The 25,531-nt window shown below is 44.1% G+C and overlaps 1 protein-coding gene across 33 annotated transcripts in view; it reads right to left on the reverse strand.

Moving 5' to 3' along the window:
• BIN1 (bridging integrator 1) overlaps positions 1-25,531 on the reverse strand; it is a 121,087-nt gene that overhangs the window by 31,818 nt on the left and 63,738 nt on the right. For 11 of the 33 annotated variants that reach the window (XM_088662576.1, XM_088662466.1, XM_088662518.1 and 8 more), the window contains exons 6-11: positions 19,410-19,517; positions 17,235-17,327; positions 9,716-9,801; positions 9,406-9,481; positions 6,837-6,919; positions 437-481 (exon numbers count right to left, since the gene is read on the reverse strand). In XM_088662576.1, coding sequence (XP_088518702.1) covers positions 437-481; positions 6,837-6,919; positions 9,406-9,481; positions 9,716-9,801; positions 17,235-17,327; positions 19,410-19,517 — 491 coding nt within the window. The remainder of the gene's footprint in view (positions 1-436; positions 482-6,836; positions 6,920-9,405; positions 9,482-9,715; positions 9,802-17,234; positions 17,328-19,409; positions 19,518-25,531) is intronic. The other 22 variants (XM_088662588.1, XM_088662489.1, XM_088662557.1 and 19 more) reach the window with 3 other exon arrangements.

The raw sequence follows: 25,531 nt of genomic DNA on the forward strand, positions 1-25,531 counted from the left end.
GAAGACTGCTCCCATTTTTCCCCTCTCTCCTCCCACCCAACCTATGTCTGTCCTGGTCCACTACAAGCTTTCCTGAAGTTCCCTGCACTTAAAAGCAAATCTGGCCTTGGGACACAGCTGCAATTTGCTGTCTTAAGCAACTTCCAGTAGTTAGGTCTGCAGCACGTGAGTAGACCACAAGATGCTCATTTATTCTTTGGGAAATACAAAGGTCCATATATCTTCTGTTGCCAACTTTCAAAAGGAGGGTGGAAGTGGTTATAGGCATTTGTAAAACACTATTAGGATTATTCAGAAACACCAATGCAATCCGTAATTCCAAAACAAAGCAATTTGGATCATGCAGAAACTCCATTTCAGTCACCAAGCTAACAATATGCTGTTAGAATACAGCCTGGCCTTTGGCTTTTACATCCAAATCAGAGCTTGCTGGTACCTGCTCATCTTTTTCCTCAGCCTGGAGAACAGTTTAGTTTTCTTTCTGTTGAGGACGGCACACGAAAGTGATGTCCATTACAACACGGCTCAACCAATGTGAAAGAAAGGTGAAGATTCCGTGCATGAGCTAACGTACGTAGTTACCATGAAGAGACTTATTCAAAGAGGACCTATGGGGCCATCCCTCTGTGTGCATCTGATTAGCTTGGCAGAGGGGGTGTCCGCCGGACATTTTCAGTAGAAAAATATCCTTTTAAGTGCTGTGTGAATATTCAGGAAATGGGAAGAGGAGAGATCAAGGGCTCGTTGCTTTCCATTTGCAAGCTACTTTCCATCATTGAACTACCAAGTTACCTCAAAGTTATATGGAGGGCAATGGTGGAGTTTGAAAACTAGGAAGCTAAGCAATCCAGCTGAGTGACCCAAGGACCACCGGCTATCAGTCAACATATCAATAGTGTGAGACTACAAAAGAATAAGCTCGTGTCTTCTTTAAACCTTGCACTAACATCATGGGAGTTACCTCCTGAGGGTATCACCCTATGGCACATGACCCCACCATCACATAGAGTAGACAATGCCAAATGTGCAAGTCCTTTCCAAAATATCTTTACCCATGGCCCTAACAATGCATCAATATTCTCTTAAGGTGCCAGGCGATCGTTCCGCCAATCAGTGGCAGAGCTTCATGCTCCAGCACTGGCAGGTGGAGAGCAAGCGGGGATATGGCAGGTGCACGCCCCGGGGGGTGGCGTACATCCCGGGGGCGTGGCATGCCGCCCACAGGGGCGTGGTGCCCAGACCGGGGGGGGCAACCACGATGGCACCCCACCACAGTCATGGTGCCAGGGGCGATGCACTCCCCCGCCCCCCTTCCTCCAGCAATGCCGCCAATGATGTTGTGCCGTAAGATGAATCCATGGAGAACCTACCCCCACAAAACCAACAGGGGGCTGAACAACCATGGGGGGCAGTTTTGGGGTGAAATCAGAAGCTCCTGAGAAGTATTTACTTCCAGTCCTTCATATCCCGTCACAAGTTTATTAGGGTGGGCTTTCATGCCCTTTGCACAGTCTACTGCAAGGATGGCTGACCTTCTTCAGGCTGGGGGCCACATTGGCCCATGGTCAACGTTCCAAGGGCCAGATGTCAAAGTGTATAACTGAATGTGGCATTTTAAAATAAAATAAAAATGATATTTGAGAGATCACAAAAACCTTTTGATGTCACAAAATCACAGCCAACAACCCTCAGGAGTGGGTTTGTTTTTTAAAAAATAATAATAATAAAGTAAAGTAAAGTAAAATGTATGGGTGGAATTCAGAGGAATGCTAACAGGGATATGTGTGCACAAAATGACACATTCATGTGCTCACTAAACCTGTTCTGGGGGTTCTCCAACCCCTAAAGCAGATTTAGGGGGTAAATGGGAGCCACAGAAGCAGTAAAAGAAAACTTCTATCAACATTTTAAAAATAAATTTTAGAGGCACAAAAAATAAACCTCTTGTAATGTTGCCAGGGGGGGTTGCCCCTAGTCTACTGGCTGCTCTGAGAATCAGGATGTTTTAACTTTAAAAATAAATTCTTGCACATATTATTGTGCATAGTATTGGTACAATATTGTAAAGGGACCACCTGCTCTTTTTACCATCTCACCAGTTTCTCCCAAGCTTCAAACCTATTATCAGGTATAAACTGGTATCATTCTGGCAGGCCTCATGCAAAGAGCAACAGGACAAGATAAAAATATTGTTTCAATTATGAGAGCATTTCTTCCAAAGTGTCCCCAGAGAGAAAACTGTAGTGTTGAAATGACATCGGAGTTGATGTCACTATGAACCTAATGATGAGGAAGAAATGAACCTTAAAATGGAATGAGTCCATCTAAATTGCTCTCTCCAGGGTTCCTATACATTTAAATCAGGGCTGGCTAACCTGTGTCCCTCCAGATTTTAAGAGACTCCAACCAGAGGCAGATTTATGGCAGCAGGACCAGTTTGATTGCACTGGGTGCTGAGCCTTGGGGATGCCACAGTGGATGCTGCAGCTATGATTTAGAATGGAACAAGGTGGGGGGAGGAGGCACCACATTTAGGCATTGCACAGGGTGCCACTGAAATATGAAACCCCGAGGTCCACCACTACTCCAACCTCCATCAGCCTCACCCAGCATGGCCAGCAGTCGGGCATGATGGGAGTTGGAGTTCAACAACATCTGGAGACCAAAAGCTAGCCCTAGCATCTTCTCTATTTGTCCTCATGGCACTATACATCTAGAGTGGTCCTTGTTTGTACACTGCATAAACTAAGCTTACTGATAAAACTGTATCCGTGTTCAGCCTCTCCCTCTCATTCGTCTCATGCATTGCTCTTTGATTTTTCGCATTTACCAAACATCTGTTTTACTTAGCATTGTACAGAGCTGTGTTCATGCATGGTCGATACGCCAGCACTCTACATCTTGGAGGTTACACAAAGTGCTCAGCTCATTGCCGAGAGTATGAGAGCCGCGAGCTCCCTGGGGTCTGCTAGAAAACTTTCCTTAGCTTCTACGTTTAATTTAATTCAGTGCACCTATGACAGAGTGAGCGTAAAGCAGTTGGGTTTAAAATATGATACTGACCTCCATTTGATTTTGCCAAAGCAGGGTGGAGTCAAGCCACAGTTCTCCTTCTGCCTAATGCAGTCTTGGCACATTCATCTCATTACTGCTAGCACAGCATGTGGGACTCAAAGCAGCTGGGAGTCCAAGTTCCCAAATTGCTTCATCACTCATGCATTTGGGTGAGAGCCAGAGGCCATCTCATCCAAGGAGTGAGGCCTACCTTCTCCTTAAGAGCGGAGGGTGAGGAAAGAGAAGTGTGTGTATTTACACAGCCCTAGCCAATTCCTCCTTATTCCTATTTGTGCCCGTAAGCCACGGGTGTCAAACACAAGGCCCGGGGGCCAAATCCGGCCCGCCAGACCTCGTCATGTGGCCCGCCGAGCGCCCCAGCCAGCGGGACCCAGCAGTGGGACCTTGCTGCTGAAGCGCCGCGCCAACAAAGCGCCGACAAACAGCTGGGGCCGGGGAAATGCTTTTTGCCCCTGGGTCCCTTCGCGCTCTTTTCTGGCGCTGAATCAAGGCGGCGACCCCCCCTTCCCTTTCTTTCTTCCTCTCTCTCGTTCTTATTCTTTCTTTCCCTCTCCTTCCTTCCTTCTTTATCTCTGTCTTCTCTCCCTCTTTCTTTTTCTTTCCTTCTTTATTCCTTCTTTCCTACTCTTCTTTCTCTCACCTCTTTCCTTCCTCTCTCCCTCCTGCTCCCTCTTTTCTTTCTTTCTTCCTTACTTCCTTCCTTTCTTCCTTCCGTCCTTCCCAACTTTCTTCCTCTCCCTCATTCTTATTCTTTCTTTCCCTCTACTTCCTTCCTTCTTTCTCCCTTTCCGTCTTCTCTCCCTCTTTCTTTTTCTTTCCTTCTTTATTCTCTTCCTTATTTCCTACTCTTCTTTCTCTCCCCTCTTTCCTTCCTTCCTTCCTCTCTCCCTCCCACTCCCTCTTTTCTTCCTTCCTTCCTTCCTTCCTTCCTTCCTTCCTTCCTCCCTCCCTCCCTTCCTCCCTCTCCCTCTCCCTCTCCCTCTCCCTCTCCTCAGAAACATAGGATGCTGCTTTATACTTCTGGCCCTTAAACCCTGGAGCCAGGAGAGCAGCTTCAGTGAGTCAACCTCAGCCAGTCCCTTTGGTGAAGGGTGGTGGCTCACTGGCAGAACATCTGTCCTGCATGCAGAAGGACCCCAGCATCTCCAGGTACTAGTAGCTCTGCAAAGGTCCTGCATGAAACCCTAGCGAGCCTCCACCACCCAGTGCAGTTACCAAAAATCATTTTTCAATAAATTGTACAATAATTGTACATTTGAATATCTACTTGCCATTATTCTGACTATGTTTCTGCTTTCAGAGCTAGTTATTACTTACATTATTACAAAAAAAGTGATAATTGAATGCAGCGACAATAATTTATGATAATAAAGAGTGGACACATAGTCCTACAGATACAATCGGCCCTTTGAGGGTGACCAAACTGCTGATGTGGCCCCCGATGAATTTGAGTTTGACACCCCTGCCGTAAGCTGTGCTGGGTTTGTTCAAAACAAAACTCTAAGATACAATGGATTTATTTTACAAATGAAAAGGAGAAGCGAGTCACTGAACAAGTCCTTTAAAGTGTTAGGGCAAAAACAGAAACTGCTAGGTGGCCTTGATTGTTTTTCCTCCAGGAACCCAAAGGTTTTCCTACTTCTACAGCAATCCAGTCATGAGTTTATCCATTCCTGGGCCGCTGTGGCTAAGCTATCTCAGTCCATGAGCTGCCTCTGCTGTCACATGTCAAAGTTGGTAAAGGACTCTGCAAGCCACTGAGGCCATCTGAGCCTCAAGCAACAAAGATGGATCAAAGAGCATCCCTAGACTGCTCCTTCAAAGAGAGCACAACCCCATCCAGAACAGGCAACTGACCTGTCTCTTGGAGCTGGGGGGTCTCCATCTTGCCAGGATTCAAGCTCAGTTTGCTGACCCACATACAGCCTACTGCTGCATCCAGACACTACCCCAGGGCTTGCAGAGTCACACCCGATGCAGATGTTATGGAGAAATGAGGACACCATGCTCAAAATCTCCATTCCCACTGGCTTTATATCAGGCATCCCCAAACTGCAACCCTCCAGATGTTTTGGCCTACAACTCCCATGATCCCTAGCTAACAAGACCAGTGGTCGGGGAAGATGGGAACTGTAGTCCAAAACATCTGGAGGGCCGAAGTTTGGGGATGCCTGCTTTTTATATAGATGTTGAATAGACAAAATTGTGCCCTGCAGCACTCCAAATGGTGGGAAGTATACTTTCTGCCCACCCCAAATGCTACCCCCTCTGAACGTGCACATAGAATTGGAACCACTTCAAAACAATGCCACGGATACCCAACATGTAAGGCTGGGTCAACAAGATACCATGTCAATGAGAGCAGTGACAAGACTGAGAAGAAGGAGCAAAGCTGAAAGTTGGTTTAATATCCTGCCTTGTTCCAAAGCTGGTAATCACAGTTTCCCATTTCAGACAACTTGCTGAAAAGTGACTTCAAAAGGAAGGTGTGAAGGGGATGGATATGCAAAAAGGCTCATAAATATTGTGGCCTTATTAAGATGAGAAAATGATTGTCTAAATGCAATCACTGTGTGGTTCGATGCCACAGCTGCAGGCAGAATGGAAAGAGAACAAAAAACCTGTGATTTGTATGTGTAGCTATGCAGCTCTCATCTTGATGATTGGAAATAAACCATATCTGTTTAACTATATTAATCCCTCAAGGCTGCAGAACTCAATAATTTTTTCCTGAACCCCATCCATTTTTACTGAACATACAAGTGTGTTAACATGTGTTTCACAGGGACCCTCAGCTTTTAATAATATGGACTGCAAGGAACAGAGTCAAGGAGCTCAAAGGGCCAGCCTTTAGCCCCAGAGCTGAGAATAAGGTTTATTATTATTAATTTTTATTGTTGTTGTTGTTGTTGTTGTTGTTGTTGTTATTTATATAGCACCATCAATGTGCAAGGCATTTTACAGAGTACAAATGAACAGGTGTCTGCCCCAAGGAGCTTACAATCTAAAATTTGACACAGGGAGGAAAAACATAGGAAGGGGAGGAAAGGCGGGGAAGGCAGGGGTGAAACAGGGAAAGAATATGTGATTAGTTCAGGTACACATAATTAGGTTTAGCTACAGGCTGAGTATGAATAGGACACAAGAACAAGGGTATTGTGCCAAAGGTTGGCGCCCTGTTAAGTGGACTTGCTTTGGTGCCTTTAAAACAGCGGTCCAACACAAAGAAATTTCCTGTTCCTACCACTGTATGACATACCAGGAAAAGCTTCAGTGGTTAATTTCTGTGTGTCAGTCTGCTGTTAAAAACACAGGAGCAGGGCCAGAGAAAAAGGAGGTTACAACCATAACTGAGAGCTCCATTCATAAAAAGCAGGAGAGATGTTTGTTGCTTCTCACCACTCCTACGCTGCCCACCCCTCCCTGCCCTTCAATCACTACTGTTTTTCAAAATGTTGCTTTTGAACAAAACACACTATTATGTTTTTTTATTTTTAAAAAGGTGCACAAATCACCATAGTCAACAAACGTTAAGAACCATGTGATGTTTGGTGTGTAATGGGAGATGGTGCCCTCACAGTGGCTGCCGTATCTGTAACAGCACACAGAAAGAAAAGCATTCGGTGGGCCAATTCTTGGTCTGGCGGGGTAGAAGATTAACAACCAGTGTAGCACTGAAGACTGTAGTCAAGAGAAGAAGACAAACACAAACACAGACCTGCCCCCACCTTCCCACAATGCTAGATATAGTAATGACTAACCTTGGCTGAGCTTTAACAGGATAGGTGCTTGTTGCCTGTGCTTTGTCTAGATTCACAAGGACATCATTCAAGTTTTGGTTCAGCTGAAAACAAAAATGTTAAAATGAATAAATAGAAGATCAAGAAAAAAATAAGCTCATATTTTTTATACAAGAGCATATAAAAATATGCATTAAAACCTAGAGGATGGGTTGGAAACAGGATCTGGCCAGTGGGTCAAATCCTGCCCTCCCCCAACAAACAAACCCTACAGGCCATTTGGACAGGTGGCGGTGCCTCCCACCTGTCAATCGGCTGGTGTCATAATGATGTCAGGTGACCCAAAACAAAACAGGACCCATTTGCAGACACAGCTTCAACCAACAGAGAGAGAGAGAGAGAGAGAGAGATTTTTGCATCGCTGGCTTCAGTTCAAGCTGGCAGTGCAAATGGATACTTTCTCTTCTGGCGAGTCCCACTTTGGGGCTTGCTATAAGTACAGGTGTCAGTGGGTTTCCTATAAGCACCAATCAGGTGTTTGGTGTTGTAGGAAGTTCTCTGGGACCAACTGTGCTACAGAAGTTTCCAGTAGACCTAATTTGGCCCACGGGTTGAAGGTTTCCCACCCATAACATTTTGACCCAGGAACTGGGCTACGGGAAATGGTCTTCCATTCATTCCCACTGATTCATGGTCACAGAAACTGAAAGCACCAAATCCTGTGAGCATCATTTGACTTCCAGAAACAGGTGCCGCATAAGCGAAGCCTCTGTCTCATTAAGGAAACAAATTCAGCTCGTGTTTCTACTGTTTCCTGCCTTTTCTCCCCCTTTGCCCCTTCTATCACATACTTCCACTACTATGGGCCCTTGTGTCAACACAGGGTCTTTGTTCCTCATTGCGACTTAATGCCTTCCTTCTGCTCTCTCTTCCCATCCGCAGCCAGGAGCCTTGCTTGGAACTGCAGCAGCCATGGTTGCTATGGAACCACAGTTTGTCACTAAACAAGATGCTAGGCCAAACTTAGCGTTCATGCTGGGGGGGGAGGGGGTGACGCCAACCATGTGCTTGCCACGGCAGCAATTCAACCGACCTCCCCCCGGCTCTAATAAAATGTAGATAACTGCAAAGGAAAGAGACCTTTCACATACATAATCTTTTACCAAAACAGGGAAAATTGGGAAACAAAACCTTGTTACTGAGTAATAACAGGCTGTCCAAATGTGTTGGATGAATGCATCACTGCTAAGCAACATTTTACTAGTTCATCTGGCCATGTCTTATTCTGCATTCGCTGCTTTGAACCTTAAACTTGTTGGTTCCCTATTTTGGGATTTGTGCAGGGGAGGAGAAGATATACAGTGGTACCTCGGATTAAGTACACAATTGGTTCCGGAAGTCTGTACTTAATCTGAAGCGTACTTAACCTGAAGCGAACTTTCCCATTGAAAGTAATGGAAATATTAATCCATTCCAGACGGGTCCGCGGAGTACTCAACCTGAAGCGTACTTAACCCGAAGTATGAGTGTAATTGGTTCTGGAAGTCCGTACTTAACCTGAAGCATACTTAACCTGAAGCGAACTTTCCCATTGAAAGTAATGGAAAGTGGATTAATCCGTTCCAGACGGGTCCGCGGAGTACTTAAACTGAAAGTACTCAAACCGAAGCATACTTAAACCGAGGTGTGACTGTATAGTCATCATTCCACATGCAGGCATTTAAATTTTCTGAGGCAACTGCACGGCCTATGTAACTATATGCATTGGACATTAAACGAAAACCCTTTATGGATTGTTACCAATTCATCAGCTTGACAGAACAAACTATGCCATAATAGTATAAATCAAGGCTTCTCACTAACAGGTGGGCTCACACAAGTAAAATGGAAATAGCTTCATTCTTCCAAAGCAGAAGAAATACGAGCTGGCTGAAAGAACTCACTAGGCAGATGCACTAAAGACAGATGCAGTGGGGACATGATGAGGGACCAGGGCCAAATGAAATGATGATTTATTTAATTGCATTTTATGTCCCACTATTCTTCCCCAGGGAAACTCAATGAAATAAGACATGGTGCTCCCATGCAGAGCTGCTGAACTGTGAGCTTTCTGGTCATGCTCTGGAACTGAAGCAGCTGGTCAGGCAGGGGCAGAGCTGCCATGCTGGCTTCCCGGCAAGTGGGTTGTTGGTGTTTACTGGAAAGAGGAGAGATAGACAAGGCAGTGGGGAGGTTGGCACGATGCAAACACACCACTAGGAGCACCTGACCTGGCTCCAGAGGGACACTTCCACCATGCCAGCCTCCTCATTGCCCCACAGCTCCCCTTCTGGTAAGAAACAGTGAGCCATGGAGCTGATCTTGTGGCCCCACCCAGCAAGTCACTTCTGTTCTGTAACATCATGAAGGGATATGCCAGTGAGGGAAAAATGCCCTAATAACAATGGGAGATGGTACCATTCTCCCTGAGCAGCAACAGCTAACATAGCTAGACCTCTCTTACAGTGAATGAGGAAAGACATGGGGGAGAAGCCAGATGAGCATCAATCGTCCCCAAAGGGGGAAGAGGAAGAATGTCACCCATTGTTACCTTGCTCATTTCCTTATGGAAGTTCTCTTCTAAACCTGCGATACTCTGGAATGTGTTGACGTAGAAACCAACACGACTGGAAAATGAAACATAATATATGTTACTGAAGACATGGGCAGCTGCTTTTCTTCCAATTATTCACTCGCAGAGCCATAATGCTCAGCGGGACTGAACCTTACGAGTTTCCACTTAGCAAAAGGAACTGAGTGGACCAATACATCATGGCCGGAATCAGTCAAGGTATCTTTACCCCTCCCCTCCAACCCCATTCCCCCATGAACGTAATTTGCAAACTACTGCATGTGCTTACCTATTCCATAGTGAAGGCAGTTCTTCCTGAAGATCGATGTTCATCTCCTCAAACACTTTCTGGGCTTTTACTAATTCTTCTTCAGCCTAGAGAAGAAGGATGGGGCAATGATACGCACAGCCTCCGGGGTACAATTCAGGGGAAGGCTTACGTGAGCTTGTTGCTGCGTGCTCTGTAAGTGGGTCAAGACTAGATCTATTGCCCAAGAGCCTCTTCCCATCCACCCCACAATCCACCTCTGTAAAGAGTGTGTGTAGGAGTCTCATCTGCAGCCTAGAGCTGGCATAAGCAACCCCTAATGATCAGAGTGGAAGAAACTGCCAGTAACTTCTGAGACTGGCTTTAGATGTGATGTGGATGCTGAGGAAGCAGAGAGTTCCTATCCCATGCATTTCCTGTTCCTCAATTTCTGTATCGTGTTGCTTTGTGTTACTTCCAAAGCCACTCTATGCCTTAGACTGATGTTACCCCTCTATATAATCTAAGCAGTGTGATCGTAGCAATTTGTGAGTTTTCACAAGCAATTCTATGGTAGAATTCCAAAATCCTGCTTCTTTACATTGTAGAATTTGACACACATGAAAATAGCTCCCAGGCTAAATATTTTAAGCTGAAGACCTGCTCCCCACAGAGAACAATTGTGTTATGAAGTAACATCAAAGATATTAGCAGGGTGCTAATTCAGACTGAAGGGTATTATTAGAAATCTCCCAGTGTTTTCCAGGAGCCCTATGACACTTCCACTCCCCACCCCCTGCAAGTTCAGTTTATCTTTGCAAGAAGTTTCCCTGATTCTTCCCTGATTTGCTGAAATTTCCCTGATTCTTGATTATTTCCAATGTAGAGTCTTGGTCACCTTCTCTAATCATTTTCCAGTTAGGATCCTGAATCTAAATTAACTCCAATCTCACAGTCCGTTCAATGTTTCCCTTTACTATTTTTATCACAGTTCTGGTTACAGGTAGGTAGCCGTGTTGGTCTGGATCGAAGTAAAATAAAAAAATTCCTTCAGTAGCACCTTAAAGACCAACTAAGTTTTTATTTTGGTATGAGCTTTCGTGTGCATGCACACTTCTTCAGATATCTAATAATAATAATAATAATCTGTTATCTGAAGAAGTGTGCATGCACACGAAAGCTCATACCAAAATAAAAACTTAGTTGGTCTTTAAGGTGCTACTGAAGGAATTTTTTTATTTTTATCACAATACTTTTTAATTTTCTGCATGGCCTTTCACTCTTCCCCAGTAGTGATGAGAATGCCAATGTGTAGCTGCAGATTCTAGGAAAGTGGGACTCTAGGAAAGTGGTGGGTACTGTAATAATTGTCTGAGTGTGAATCTGAAATTATTAGGCAATTGGCATCATCAGAGCTATCACTGGCACAGTTATAATGCATCTGCTTCATAAATGTAATTTGGTGCAGCAAAAAGCCTAGCACAGCTGGGATGAACAATGACTCTCGAGTCTTATCTATTCAGCAGCTTGTGTTAACAGGAAAAAATGCAAGCAACTTACTCATACTCCACCACAAGAGCAAAAATGTCACAATGCCACAAGCCTCTATAGATCACTTATAGAAAACATCATTGTCATGGACTGAACCTCTGGATATTTGTATTGTCAAAGGAGGCTTGTATTCTGGACTTCCTGTCCTTGCCAACAAATACAAGGGAGATTGCAGTGGTCTAGGATGCTAATATAAAAAAATAAACTTTTAGTTGCTAAAACATTATATTAGTAACATTAGTAGTAGTGGTGGCATTTCTTACACAAGGTGTTTACTATAAAGCTAACCTGAATCAATGTTTTAATTAATTTCCTCTTGCTCTGGGCAGACAGACAGAAGCAAAACTATCTTTATGTCAAGAAAACTAAATTAAATTCTGTTTAGGGGTGACTAAATCGATCATAGGCCAAAATTCAGAAGTAGGATAATGGTGTGAAAGTCTGCTAACTTTAGCAGTCTGCTAAATCATTTTGTCTCTTAGTACTGTACTAAACTGCTTCTATACTCTTGGCAGGTAGAACCATTTTGCTCGACAGCTCAAAGAATCAAAAAAGCGATCTATACAAGCGTGTACTTATCATGACATCCCAATGCACTAACAAAGAAGCACCCTAGGCAACATTCACTCTGGAAAGAAGAAAGAAGAGAGTTGGGGGTCCAGCCAAGATTATAGGGTTTTCCCATGAGGATAATAATAATAATAATAATTAATAATAATAAATTTTATTTATATCCTGCCCTCCCCGGCCAAGACTGGGCTCAGGGTGGCTGACATCAGGTATAAAAACAACTGATTAAAATACAACTTAAAAACAGGATTAAAATACAACTTAAAATGCAGCTTCATTTCAGTGGAAGCTCAGAATCAAAACGGTTTGGGGGGAGAAAACGTCAAATCTTCACCAAGGCCAACTATCCAGACTGGTCCTACGTGGGCCAGAAAAAAGCCAGGGAAGTCCCCAAATAGGGGTTTCATCACAGAAGGAAAAGGAAAAGGAAAGAGGGGGAGGGGATCAGGCAGATTCCAAGCCAAAGGCGAGGGGAAACAACTCTGTCTTACAGGCCCTGCAGAAAGAAATCAGATCCCACAGGGCCTGGTCTCATGACAGAGCGTTCCACCAGGTCGGAGCCAGTGTTGAAAAGGCCCTGGCCCTGGTTGAGGCTAATCTGACTTCCTTAGGGCCTGGGACCTCTATAGAGTGTTGCTATTTATGGACCTTAGGGTCCTCCACGGGGCATACCAGGAGAGGTGGTCCCATAGGTACGAGGGTCCTAGGCCGTAAAGGGCTTTAAAGGACAAAACCAGCACCTTAAACCTGACCCTGTACTCCACCGGGAGCCAGTGCAGCTGGAAAAGCACTGGATGAATGTGGTCCCATGGTGAGGACCCCGTAAGGATCCTCAGCACAGCATTCTGCACCTGCTGGAGTTTCTGGGATAACTTCAATGGCAGCCCTGCGTAGAGCGAGTTAATCAAGCCTGGAGGTGACTGTTGCATGGATCACTGTGGCCAGATGAGGGCGGAAAAGGTAAGGAACCAACTGCTTGATACGGAGGAGCTGGAAAAATGCCGCCTTTGCAGTAGCTGCAACCTGCACCTCCATGGAGAGGGAGGCGTCGAAGGTTACACCCGAACTCTTGACAGAAGGCCCTGGCACAAGTTGAGCCCCCACAAAGAGATGGGATCACGTGGGCATCACAGAAGCAGACAGATGACATTGCCCAACCAAACATTTATATTTGCAATAATTTGCCACCTTGGAAAGCTCAAAGCAAACTGATACATAATGGAATTTGAGGCACACCTGTCCACAGGGAGCTCAGTGGGAGATCACCTGCTCTGCATGCAAGAAGGTTCCAGGTTCAATCCCTGGCATTTCCAAGTAAGGCTGAGAGAGACCCCTGCCTAAAACACTTAAATGCCCAAATTATAATGTATACGACAGCACATAAAAGCAGTTGTGTCAGTCATCTGCTTTTCTTGGTTCTCCCGTGTCCAACTAATCTTTAGGAGATTAATTCTTCTAGTTGCTTTTTATTGTTGTGTTGCCTTTTTAAAAATACAGGCACAGTGCTTTGTGATCAAGAAACAACATCCTTTAAGGCCTGCTGCTAACTATCCGAGGTCCCTTCACATTTCCAACCCAATAACCTGCTTGCAGGTTTTTAACACTGGGTTTCAGAATTCAGTCAAATATTAGACTCCGGTGTGATTTGATTAGATTTCCCCCCCTATTAACAGAGCCCACAACTCGGCAAGATGAAATGGCAGCATATCCTGTCCAGCAAAGCTTCAGGAGTTTGCTTGCCATATCCACTTTGAGATGTGCTGTTTCTGGGCCTACAGTGGTACCTCGGTTTATGAACACAATTGGTTCCGGAAGTCTGTTCATAAACTGAAGCGTTCATAAACTGAAGTGAACTTTCCCATTGAAAGTAATGGAAAGTGGATTAATCCATTCCAGATGGGTCTGCGGAGTACTCAACCTGAAGCATACCGTACTTAACCCGAAGAATGGGTGTAATTGGTTCCGGAAGTCTGTTCATAAACTGAAGTGAACTTTCCCATTGAAAGTAATGGAAAGTGAATTAATCCGTTCCAGATGGGTCCGCGGCGTTCGTAAACTGAAAATTCATAAACTGAGGTGTTTGTAAACCGAGGTTCCACTGTACCTCGGTTTATGAACACAATTGGTTCCGGAAGTTTGTTCATAAACTGAAGCGTTCATAAACTGAAGCGAACTTTCCCATTGAAAGTAATGGAAAGTGGATTAATCCATTCCAGATGGGTCCGCGGAGTACTCAACCTGAAGCATACTTAACCCGAAGCATGGGTGTAATTGGTTCCAGAAGTCTGTTCATAAACTGAAGCATTCATAAACTGAAGCGAACTTTCCCATTGAAAGTAATGGAAAGTGAATTAATCAGTTCCAGATGGGTCCGCGGCGTTCGTAAACCGGAAATTCGTAAACCGAGGTGTTCATAAACCAAGGTTCCACTGTATTTCATGAAGCAAGTTTCTGTGTTGCTTCTTAGTCAGCAGCATTTCAAGTGAATTTGTAGGAAGGCGGGAATTTGCTGTCCTAAGCAGTCAGCATCAGTCTCTATCCATCGCCACCACCCTCAAATCTGAACACATTCCAGAAGAGAACATGCAGCTTGAGAAGTAACTTTGTTTCTGGTATAGCTCTCATAAAGCTCATCTCCCACATTTATCTTTAAAGGGTCCACATTCCAAGTTTAACTGCTTGAGGAGCAAAGGGGCCTCGGTCTACACCGAAGTATTTGTTTTAAGACTCTGATTTAAAAGACAGAAATGATAGCAGAAAGCAGGAAAGATCTGTGGAAGTACAAAGTAGGACTAAATCAGATCTTGAATCCTGTCAATAGCCTGCGAAGTATCACCTGGTGCAGCAAAGTGGGCAGTTTTTACACACACACACACACACACACACACACACACACACACACCAGCCCAGAAAGAAGCAAAGGGAATCCTTTTGATCGTGTTTTTAAACTTTACATCAGAGGAAAATCTCTAGTAAACCAAGAAGCTGGTAACTCAATAAAGATTTGGAAGTCTCCATTTTGAGGTCTTTACAGTTCACTGAAGCCAGACTGTTCTGACTAGGCCAAGCCTAAAGATATATCTTGCAGCTTTCCACACACCTAGTAAAACATATAAAGTCCCCAGTCCCCAAACCAACAAATGCATGGAGAGCTATTTCTAGAAACTGCTCCCAAACATTTCAGCAGCCTCCTGTAAAGTTCCGAGTAGCCCAATGCTACTTTTGTGGTAGGGGTAGCTAATCATTTAAAGACAGGGGGCTGCACTGACCCATGGTCAGCCCTCTGAATGCGGACGGAATATCAAAACAGGCATTGCCGAAGAGTGGGTGTGCCCCTTCTATTTTTAAGGACAAGTTGTGGGGGCACAACAACCTTTTGTCACAACAGAATCACAGCAAGGGACCAGTCAGAGGAAAAATGGACAAAGTGGGGGCTTGGAGGGCCACATAATTCCATTGATTTGCAAGCTTCTTGGTAGGGAACCTATGGGAGCAGTGTGTGTGTGTGTGTGTGTGAGAGAGAGAGAGAGAGAGAGAGAGAGAGAGAGAGAGAGAGAGAGAGAGAGGGAGGGAGGAACTCCAAATTTGTAAGTAGCAATTAACTCAGTGACCAGCTCCTTGTGAACATACAAGAAATGTGGTTCCTTCCAGCCAAGCTAATGAGCTATTGTCCTCCAGTCCTTTAAGAGAGTATTTGTTTTCTTTCCTCTGTTGCTCAGTTCCTCATCTGCCAGTTGCATCATCTATCTTCCCCCTCCCCACTCCTAGGACTGCCGTGTGCCAGAAGGGTTTCCAATAAGGAGGCTGAAGTTTCCCTCTCCTTAGACAAGTGGGTTTCCAGTGACTTTCATTAGTTTATTACAGAACTCCTTCCCAAACTAGTCCATGAATCTTAAGGATTATTGCCAGGATTTCATTTTAACTGGCAACTGTCCTATTCCCCCCCCACACACACACACACTTCTGATAATTTTGGAAAACTAGAAGCTAGAAAAAGCTTCAGAGTTCAGTCCTGTTTCTAATCCACTGCAGAAGGAGTGGAAATATGTACAACTCCTCCTAGAGCTTGCTCCAGATCCAGTTACAAAACCTCTGGACTTCAGAGAAAGCTGAATTATAAAATTAGATGTATGATAGCCATCTTCAAATATCTGAAAGTTTGTCATATAGATGAATTAAATGTGTTGCTCCTGACGGTAGGAGCCGAACCACAAGACAAAGTAGAAAATTAATAACCTATTTGACAATAAAATTCCCTTGGAAAGTGGTGAATTCTCCTTTATTAGAGGTTTTTAAGCCACCCAGGACAGGAGTGCCTGGCGTGCTATGGTCCATGGGGTCACGAAGGGTCGGACACGACTGAACGACTAAACAACAACAACAACAAGCCACCCATCCAAGATGATGGAGGAGTAGAATTCCTAGAATGACAGGGGGTGAACTAGAAAATCTTGGAGGTGCCTTTGCAACTCTACAATCTATACAATGGAAGCAGGAACTGACAAAGGATATCCCAGGCAATCTAAGCAAGGGAGACTCAGAAAAAGGGACTCTCTTTGCCCCAGCTTGTCACATGTTTAGACCTAATGAGCCGGAAGGGAGGCAAGAAGAGAAGTAGCAGAAGCATCAATGCTATCATCCCTGGGATGCTCAAGCAGAGAGATTCTCATGAATTAATGGCCAGTTTATGGGGAAGGAGAAGAATGGCTGTGGAATGGGAACCATGGACAAAGCAACAAGAAGGTTGATGTTTCAGTGAGACCGGGCTGTTTTTGAGCATGGGAGAGCAAATGGGGAGAGGAGGTATTGCTGTGAAGTTTTTTCTGAAGATTTTTATGACAAGAAAAGCACCTGAGTGACAGGAGAAGGGAAAACTATACAGTATAAGCAGCAGAAATCTGCATGTCACCTAAACATCAACCTTATCTCCCATCCATCCATGTAATGTCTCAGAAACAAGAAGCACCATACCAAATACCACCAACTGGAAGCTCCACAACCAACTCATCCTTCCTGATTACCGTAACTACCACCAGTTGGCATCCATGTGTGGAGGAAACGGTCCTTTAGGGCATTGGGTCTTGAGGCTAAGACAGGGGTGGAGCTCACCCAACACCTTTCAACCTATTCTCTAACTGGTTGTCCCATAAATCTGGCTGATGTGCAAGGCATTGCACTATCCTATTGGTGGCAAATTTGTTTAACAGCAGGAATAGCCAACAAAGAAACCAAGTTTGGAAAATTACACTGTCTTTAATTTAAAAAAAACCAAAAATAATTGCTCTAAGAATCCTGAAACCTAAGTCACTTCATTGGAGAAAGGGAGATCCTTACAAGGATGCTTAGAGTGAATGTTGCCTGAGGGTGAAGAGCACAGCAGAGGGGTTCAGCCAGGGAGAGGGCATGCAGGGTTAGAGAGCAAGGTAGGCTCGGCCGTCACCTGGTTCCGCAGCAGATTAGTCTGAGCTACGAGATGTGCTTGCAGCTTCCCTTGGCACCACTGAGGCGCAGCTTTCTCAAGCAACGAGACAGGCTGTGTGAGAGCATTTTTCAAAACAAAGACAAGAAAACAAATGGGACAGATTTTGAGAACGTTGTTTTTTAAATATATATACACATATATATATCTCAAACGGTAAGAGCGTTATCAGGCCAGGCTGAGACAACAAACCCTGGCAAACAGGAGAGAAATAAAGCATTAAGAGATAAGTCAAAGGGTGAATCCTACATGGCATGCCAAGTCTAGCAGTAATTAATGTCCCATAGTGTGGGTCAGAAAATACCAAGGCCAGCAGAGTTTGCAAGCACTCCAGCTGCAGAGAGCAACAGAGAAGAAACTGTTAGTCATTTAGAGAGCAACAAAACCCGGCTTGGAGGAAGATGGATTCCCCCCTCTGTGAGACACCAGCAACTTTTAAGAAAAGACAGGATTAGGAGACACCATTATTACAGCCATGCGGATTATTCAGAATTTGCAGCATTTTTATTTTAAACGTCACATTATAAAACACAGCTGGCGAAGTCTGCTCTTTAGAGTGATTCTTGTGCCTTTAAACATCAGGTTGGTACAGAGATGCCCCTCCTCTCTCTGTGAGTCTACATCAGGCATCCCCAAACTGCGGCCCTCCAGATGTTTTGGCCTACAACTCCCATGATCCCTAGCTAGCAGGACCAGTGGTCGGGGAAGATGGGAATTGTAGTCCAAAACATCTGGAGGGCCAAGGTTTGGGGGTGCCTGGTCTACATCCTCACTGCCACCATGGGTGCCAGAGAGGAGGGCTAAGGGGCCTTGCCACCACCAAAGTTTTCAGGGAGGGGACTGGAGCCCCTCAATATCCCGCGGTGACATACACTTGCCATGAGTGCACGCCGCATGACGTGCTCACATCACTCATGTGCACCACAAGATGTGCTCACGAGACATGAGCAGAGAAATGGTGGAACAGAGGTGTAAGTCCCTGAGCTCTTGTTAATGGAGGTGGGTGACCTTGGCAGGCGTATAACAGTGCTAACCCTTGACACTACGGATCTGTTTCACCTTTTCTCCCCTGAAGGAAAAATGGCATCGATCAATATACTCTTCTCTACAGTCGCTGCAACACTGTGTACACTTATGCAAAAGTTTGCATTTCACTGCATACAGCGGCACTTACATGTGAATATGCGTAAGATTGCGTTGTGCATCGTTATGTTAAAATAAAGCTGACAGGCCATAAGGTATGAGAATAGAAGAATTTTCCACCAATAATTATACGTCTATCCCTTTCAGAGCAAAAAGAACAACATTCATGAAGAGAAGGTGAATCAAGAAGATACCGAAACCCAGTTTCTAAGCAGGTGTTGATGTCATAAATCACCCCACATAACACCCACGACTTGCTTCATCAATAACACTTGAAGTGGCCTCTGATGGGAAAACAGAGCAGCTCCTTATTCCAAGGAGGACAATTCACCCTAGTCTCTCACCCAAGAGCATATCTAGAGCCTGGGAACAATATGCTTCTAGTTGACGCTTCAGACTGGCCCCAGGACATGATTTGTCCAATCAGAAGAGTTTGGGCTCATCCAGAAGCCCTAGATGCTTTGACAATTGATAAGGAAAGGAGACCACCAAGGAAGGGTAGCTCCTGGAGTCATTCTCCCTACTGAGGCTGCAAGGAACAGCCTCCATCCTTCGAAGGCTTCCCTTTCTTCTTTTGCTTAATTCCTTCATCTCAGTACAGCCACGGGCACCTGTTGACATACCATCTGTGCAGTAAAGTATCAGCTTCTGCACTGCTTTTCAATCACATTTTTCAGGAATTGTGCATGTTCTACCATTTGCTTTTTTTGACTTGTAACAGGATACGTTCTCTGACGAAAGAAAGTTAGTTTATTTATTATGAAATGCTCTGGAAAAGGACACAGCTAGAGACATTAGCATATTAATAATATACTTTCTTCTAATTGAAAATAAATAGTAGTATATTCATATTTGAAAAACAAAACCACCAACAATATCCTAAATCAGGAGAGAGAGAGAGAGAGAGAGAGAGAGAGAGAGAGAGAGAGAGAGAGAGAGAGAGAGAGAGAGAGAGATGATTTAGGATGTCATATCTGGTAAAGGGCACTTTACCTTAGCAATTTTAGCTTCATCTTTTTTCTTTGCAGTCTGTAGAGATTCATAATGGTGCCTGGCACTGTCGTAATCTACAAGTTTCCTTCCCCGCTTAGCAATGCGAGACTGGAAGAAGGTGGAGAGGGGAAAGAAAGGGAGAAAAATATCATTTGAACACCAGAGCCATGCTAATTAGTGGACTAATGATCATTACAGCGGTCTACACAGCTCACATACATTCTGCTCAGGATGCCAACACTCTGCGATTGTTGCAATTGTTTACACTGAAACATTTTAAAGTGGCAAGATCAGGGGTCAGACTATATTTTTTGGGGGGGAGGGTGAACGAATTCCTATGCCCCACAAATAACCCAGTGATGCATTTTAAATAAAAGCACACATTCTACTCATGTAAAAACACGCTGATTCCCGGGCGGTCCACGGGCCAGATTGAGAAGGCGATTGGGCCGTATCCGGCCCCCGGGCCTTAGGTTGCCTACCCCTGGGCAATATGGTCAGTAGAAATCATAAGACATTCATTCAACCTTTCCCTACACAGGATTTATTACAGAACTGAAGAGTTTTTATAGAGGGAATTTCAGGAGAGTTTCCCTGGAAAAAAAAATTTTGTGTGTGAATACTTCAGGGTTACACAGAGTCTGATAGTACTTCTCTTTTGTGCATCAGTGGAGTGATTTTGGCTACAAGCTACATAAATCCAGTTACCATTAATATAGCAGCATCTTTAACAGGCAATAAGCAAGAAAATTACGCTATTTAGCATGAATGTTGTGTAATTTTCTTAGTCTTTATTCATGCATTTTCAGTAGTAAGTACAGATAAAGAACCCCCTATTCCCCTCTCCCTGCCCCCATCATTCATTGCATGTGTATATACCATTCACACAGAGGTAAGTTGTTCAACAAGATTGTTTGTAAATACTGAGATCAATTGCAGGCATTAGCCAATATCTTGCTAACATTGCTTTTCAGTATCCATTTTATTACACAACCGAGGATGATCTCCAATGGCAATTTCCAACATAAAAAATGTTCTTTGTCATTCTGTCAAGGAGAAACTCTTTTAAATCCACCCATATATGGTCAAATGTCAAAAAAAAGTTTTTGTTTATTTTTCAGGATGAAATTAAATAAATCTGACCATTCAGTAATACTGAGCAAGTAAATTCTAAATTCATGTTAGCAATTGAAAGAGCACTAGCAGGGGTCAGTAGTTTTTACCACACTGAAAAGTGACTGGAAGTCAAGGAACAATCTTCAAAACACAAATTCACACCAAAGGCAGCCAGCCGCCTGTCACCCCACAGACACTGAGGGAGGACATTGGCACATAGAGAGGGGGAAATAGCTGTTTGCACCAGAAGGAAAGGTCCCATTGACTCCAAGGCGCAGTGACCACCATGGGATACAAATCCTTACTCAGTCTAACCTAGCCCATACAGATTGGTTTTATTTATTTGAAGCATTTGTACCTTGCCCTTTCCTTCTAAAAGGCTGGTGAAAACATTAACTATTTAAAATATCAATTACAAAAACATCAAAACACAATTAAACAACATTACACCCCCATTAACAGTTTGTTACATTATATAACCCAGGGGTCAGCAACCTAAGGCCCATACTCCATAAGCAGCCCGCGGAGGTCTGGCCCACGAGCCACCCCCAAACCAAGCAGCCCGCTCACGCACTGCACTACACTGGCGCAGCACGGCACGGGGACTCGCTTCTGCAGCGCCGAAAATCACGCACGCATGATCCGGCCCACAGAGGGATCAAGCTACAAGAAAGAAGATTCCACCTAAACATTAGGAAGAACTTCCTGACAGTAAGAGCTGTTTGAACAGTGGAACTTGCTGCCAAGGAGTGCGGTGGAGTCTCCTTCTTTGGAGGTCTTTAAGAGGAGGCTCGACAGCCATCTGTCAGGAATGCTTTGATGGTGTTTCCTACTTGGCAGGGGGTTGGACTGGATGGCCCTTGTGGTCTCTTCCAACTTTATGATTCTATGATCCAGCCCAGGCAAGATAAACCTTGCTGACCCTTGATATAACCTATAACCATCTTCCCACAGCAAAACATGTCCATTCATTTAGTTTCCTACCGGTATTACAGTCGTACCTTGGAAGTCGAATGGAATCCATTCCGGAAGTCTGTTTGACTTCCAAAACGTTCAAAAACCAAATAACGGCTTCTGATTGGCTGCAAGAAGCTCCTGCAGCCAATCAGAAGCCACACAAGCCCCGTCAGACATTCAGGTTCCAAAAGAACGTTCACAAACCCGAACAATCACTTCCAGGTTTGCAGCATTCAGGAGCCAAAACGTCCGAATTCCAGGGTGTTCAGGATCCAAGGTATGGCTGTACACCACTTATGATCACAAGGTGCTTCCAAACACGAATAAACAATTTAAAACCAATATTAAAATAACGTCCATAGTACAATAGAGCAAGCAGATGTCAATTCACAGTTAATCTCATCCAGATTAACTTCCTCCAAAAGGACATGTTGAAGAGGTAATTCTTTAACAGGTACTGTAAACATCAAATCAAATGATCGTATCAGACAGCCACTGTCTCTACTGCCTTTTCAGCATCTATTGAAGACTCCCCATTTTTTACAAGCCTTTTGATGCGGAGATTCTTATCCCAGCCTCTACCTGCACTGGACTTGAACTTTGTTTTTATATCTGTTTCTATTGTTCATCGATTCAAGGTGTTTCATGGGAAGCAATACACAAATGAAATAAATAAAATCAATGTGGCAAAACCCACTGAGGGTACCGGTAGATCGGACATCACATTCCACAGTCAGAGGCTGCTCTTAAAGAACTGCTACACTTCTTCAAATAGTAGGTGACATTTCAGGAACAACTGGCATGAAATGTTACGTTTGCCAAGTCTAACAACAAACCATGTAAACACTTCAAGGAATTACGCAGTGTCCTCTTTTAAGAACATGTGGCTTTTGTTGCATCTATGCCTCAGTCTGTCCATTGTGCACTCTCTCACCCCTTTCCTGGTGTTGCCAGACCAGCTGCAGTTCATTCATGCTTCATCCATCTCTGGTTTAATTAAATTCCCAATACAGCACTGAATGCAGCCACTGGGCATCTTTCAAGAACTCAGTGGAATTAAAAACACCAGATCAGATTCCAGATGCTCCTAACAAGGAAGCCACTTTAAATTAAGAAGGCCTTTAAAGCCACCAGAAAGATTGGCCTACTAATATTTCAGTGGTTATGGAAAAGATGCATGTAAAACAGCTGGTTATTTCACCTCTACTGTCTGAAACATTCTCAACTACAGGAATAGTAAGAAAAGCGAGTGGGATGGAGTGGAGAAACTATTGCACATGGACAATAGAGACCTGGGTTCAGGACCCATATTACTGTAGATTAATTTGGGCAAAGTCTCAATCTGACCTACCTCAGAGGGTTGCTATGAGGATTAAAAATGGGATAACGCCATGTACACCCTCCTCAGAAAATGTGATAAATAAGATGAGGGAGAGGGATGAAATGCATTGAAATGAGGAGGCCCCTCATTTCATAGCAGTGCAATATGATATTTTCTCAAAACTAAGTTCCATTGTGTTCAATTGGGCTTAGTCTCAGGAGGTGTGTACAGTATTGTGCTGGACTGCTGAAAGGCTACAATCCTATGTGGACTGAACTTTGGAACACCATGCTGAATTCGGTGGAACTTATTACTTCTAAGTAAACAACAACAACAGTAGAAGTCTTTCCCACTGTTTAGAGGAGCTCAATGCAGCGGTGGAGCCAGCTGGTCGGGTGCCTGGGGCGGCGCGCATGCCCTGCGCCCAGAGGCAGGACCAGCCGCCTGCGGGGTGGGACCAGCCGGGGCAGGATGCTCCGCAGGGCCTCTGAGGATTCTGCCTACCTCCTCCCACTCAGCTGCCCTACAGCTGAGTGGGAGGCGGCGGGCGGACCATTTGGGGCAGCGCAGAGCCTGTGTGTGCCCAAGCCACCAAGTCACTCCCAGGAGAGACGCATGACTCGGGCACGCTGCAGGCCCCGCAGTGAGTGCCACCCGCCATTTTGTCACCCCCCTCAGTGGTGACACCCAGGGTGGCCCTCCCCCCCTTCCTCCACCCCTGGCTCAATGAAATCTCCTTAATCATTCTTCAAGATACTTTGGAACGCCAAGGAATTAATGTAGCTTCTCTATTAACTTAATTAAAATATAGACATTTAAATACCCTGCAACCACCCAAGGGTGATACATTCATGCACACACTTTCCCATATCCCAGGACAGAAGGCGTCTTCCGGGTTCAAATTAACTAGAGTGTGAACTCTAAACTGAGGAAGGAGAAGCCCTCCATTTCTATATATAGTCTGACAGCCACTGACTGTTGACAGAGTTATGAAAAGGAGGCTCTCCTGAGCTCTAAGCTGTTCCTGCTGAAGAGTTTCCAGCAAGTGGCCAACCAGGCCAGCAGAAACTTAAGTATGGCACCAACAAAAGTATAACTTCCACCACAGGTTATCCGTGTAGCTACCTGATACTAAATGGGGGAGAAAACACATAAACACTGTATCTTTTGCAGAATTGGTTAATTGAAGGAGAAAGGGAGGGCAGCTTGCTTTTGTCTCCCTTTTGGGATTCAGCTAAGGGGGTTAAATAGGGTATCTGATTTCACTGGGAGAAAGCCAAGCTGACCTTTTCCATGTGGGAACGTAGTTACAAGTACTGCCATATGGCAAATATATCTCCTTTTTTTCAACCTTCTCAAAGCCATTCAGGAATTGGGAGAGGAGCAGTCACAGGATAGAATCCAGCATTTGGGAAAGTTCTCAGGAGAAGACTGGAATTATCCCTAGCAAATGTATGCCTTTTAAAAAAAACAACTTCTTTTTTCAAATAACTTTGCCAGATGCAATCCACCCCTGAAAAGTACATAGCCAGCAATAATGGATTCCTTGTTATTATGTTTCCTTCAGGGAAGAGGGGGTGTTGAAGGAAGGAGAGAAAGAATAAGGAGCAGGACCCTTCTGCTGAAAATAGATATATCCTCATACACTTACAAAAGGGGATAATTCATCCACAAATGCATTCTTTATTTATTTTCAATTTATCAAATGAACTTTCTTTGATTCACATCTATATATATTGCAGAACTGCATAAATTAAATTAAGATTTACATAGGCTTTGTTTACATAATATATTCTACATGTACAGCTTCAGTTCTGGTGATGCAGAGCATGTTGGCTTTTTGGTCTTTTCATTTTTTTAAAGAGCTTTAGGCAAAGTAAAGAAAAGGTACCACTTCATTATACACATCCTATTATTATTATTATTATTATTATTATTATTATTATTATTATTATTATTATCATTATTTGAATGTACTTAAGAGATTAAATGAGACAAAAAAAACCTGAATCAGTTCTTTTTCCCATGCTAATCTTATATATGCTTAAGGCCATCAGATAAATGAAAAGAGGGGGGGGGGAAACTGCTGGATTCCAGTGTCCGAGGCCAGAGTTGGATGCATAAAAAAAAGTTCTGCATCTGAAAGAGGAAACTATAAAAGAAAGTATTTGTGCATGTTACATGGGGAGGGGGAGTGTAACACAGAAGTTAACATCTGCCAGGAAATTGAGCAAGAAATCTTCATCACCATACTGAACAGTGCTTCCTGATGCAATGCACATTCTATAATGTTGGCAAACATCTTATTGCAAATGAGATTCATCTAGCCCCCTCCTCCCTAATTCTATCTCTGGTGCTCTGCCGATGATTTCTCCAGTGTGTCTTTTTTTTAATCATCCTCTGTCAAATAATGAGGAAAGAAAATGAATTTGAAAATTATAAAAAGGACAGAGAAAACTTTAGTGAAACGCTCGTGGGTGGGGGTGCAAGGCTCCTGTAGTGCTTATCTTCCCTTTTGAGGTGCCCAGTCAGTGATTGTCAGTGTTCTTTCTTTCATTCTACAAATCATCTCACCAGTGGTTGCACACGGCAGCCTTCCCAGGTGCCCGTGTCCAGAGGAAGACATCACAAGGACACTCCTCCCATGGGGGCTTTATCAGATCAAGTAGGGCAGGCAGCTAGGGGAGGCTGCAGAGTACTAGACAGTGGTGCCTCGCATAACAAATGC

Source organism: Zootoca vivipara, chromosome 1, assembly GCF_965207765.1.
Source record: "Zootoca vivipara chromosome 1, rZooViv2.hap1.1, whole genome shotgun sequence".
Taxonomy (NCBI): Eukaryota; Metazoa; Chordata; class Lepidosauria; order Squamata; family Lacertidae; genus Zootoca; species Zootoca vivipara.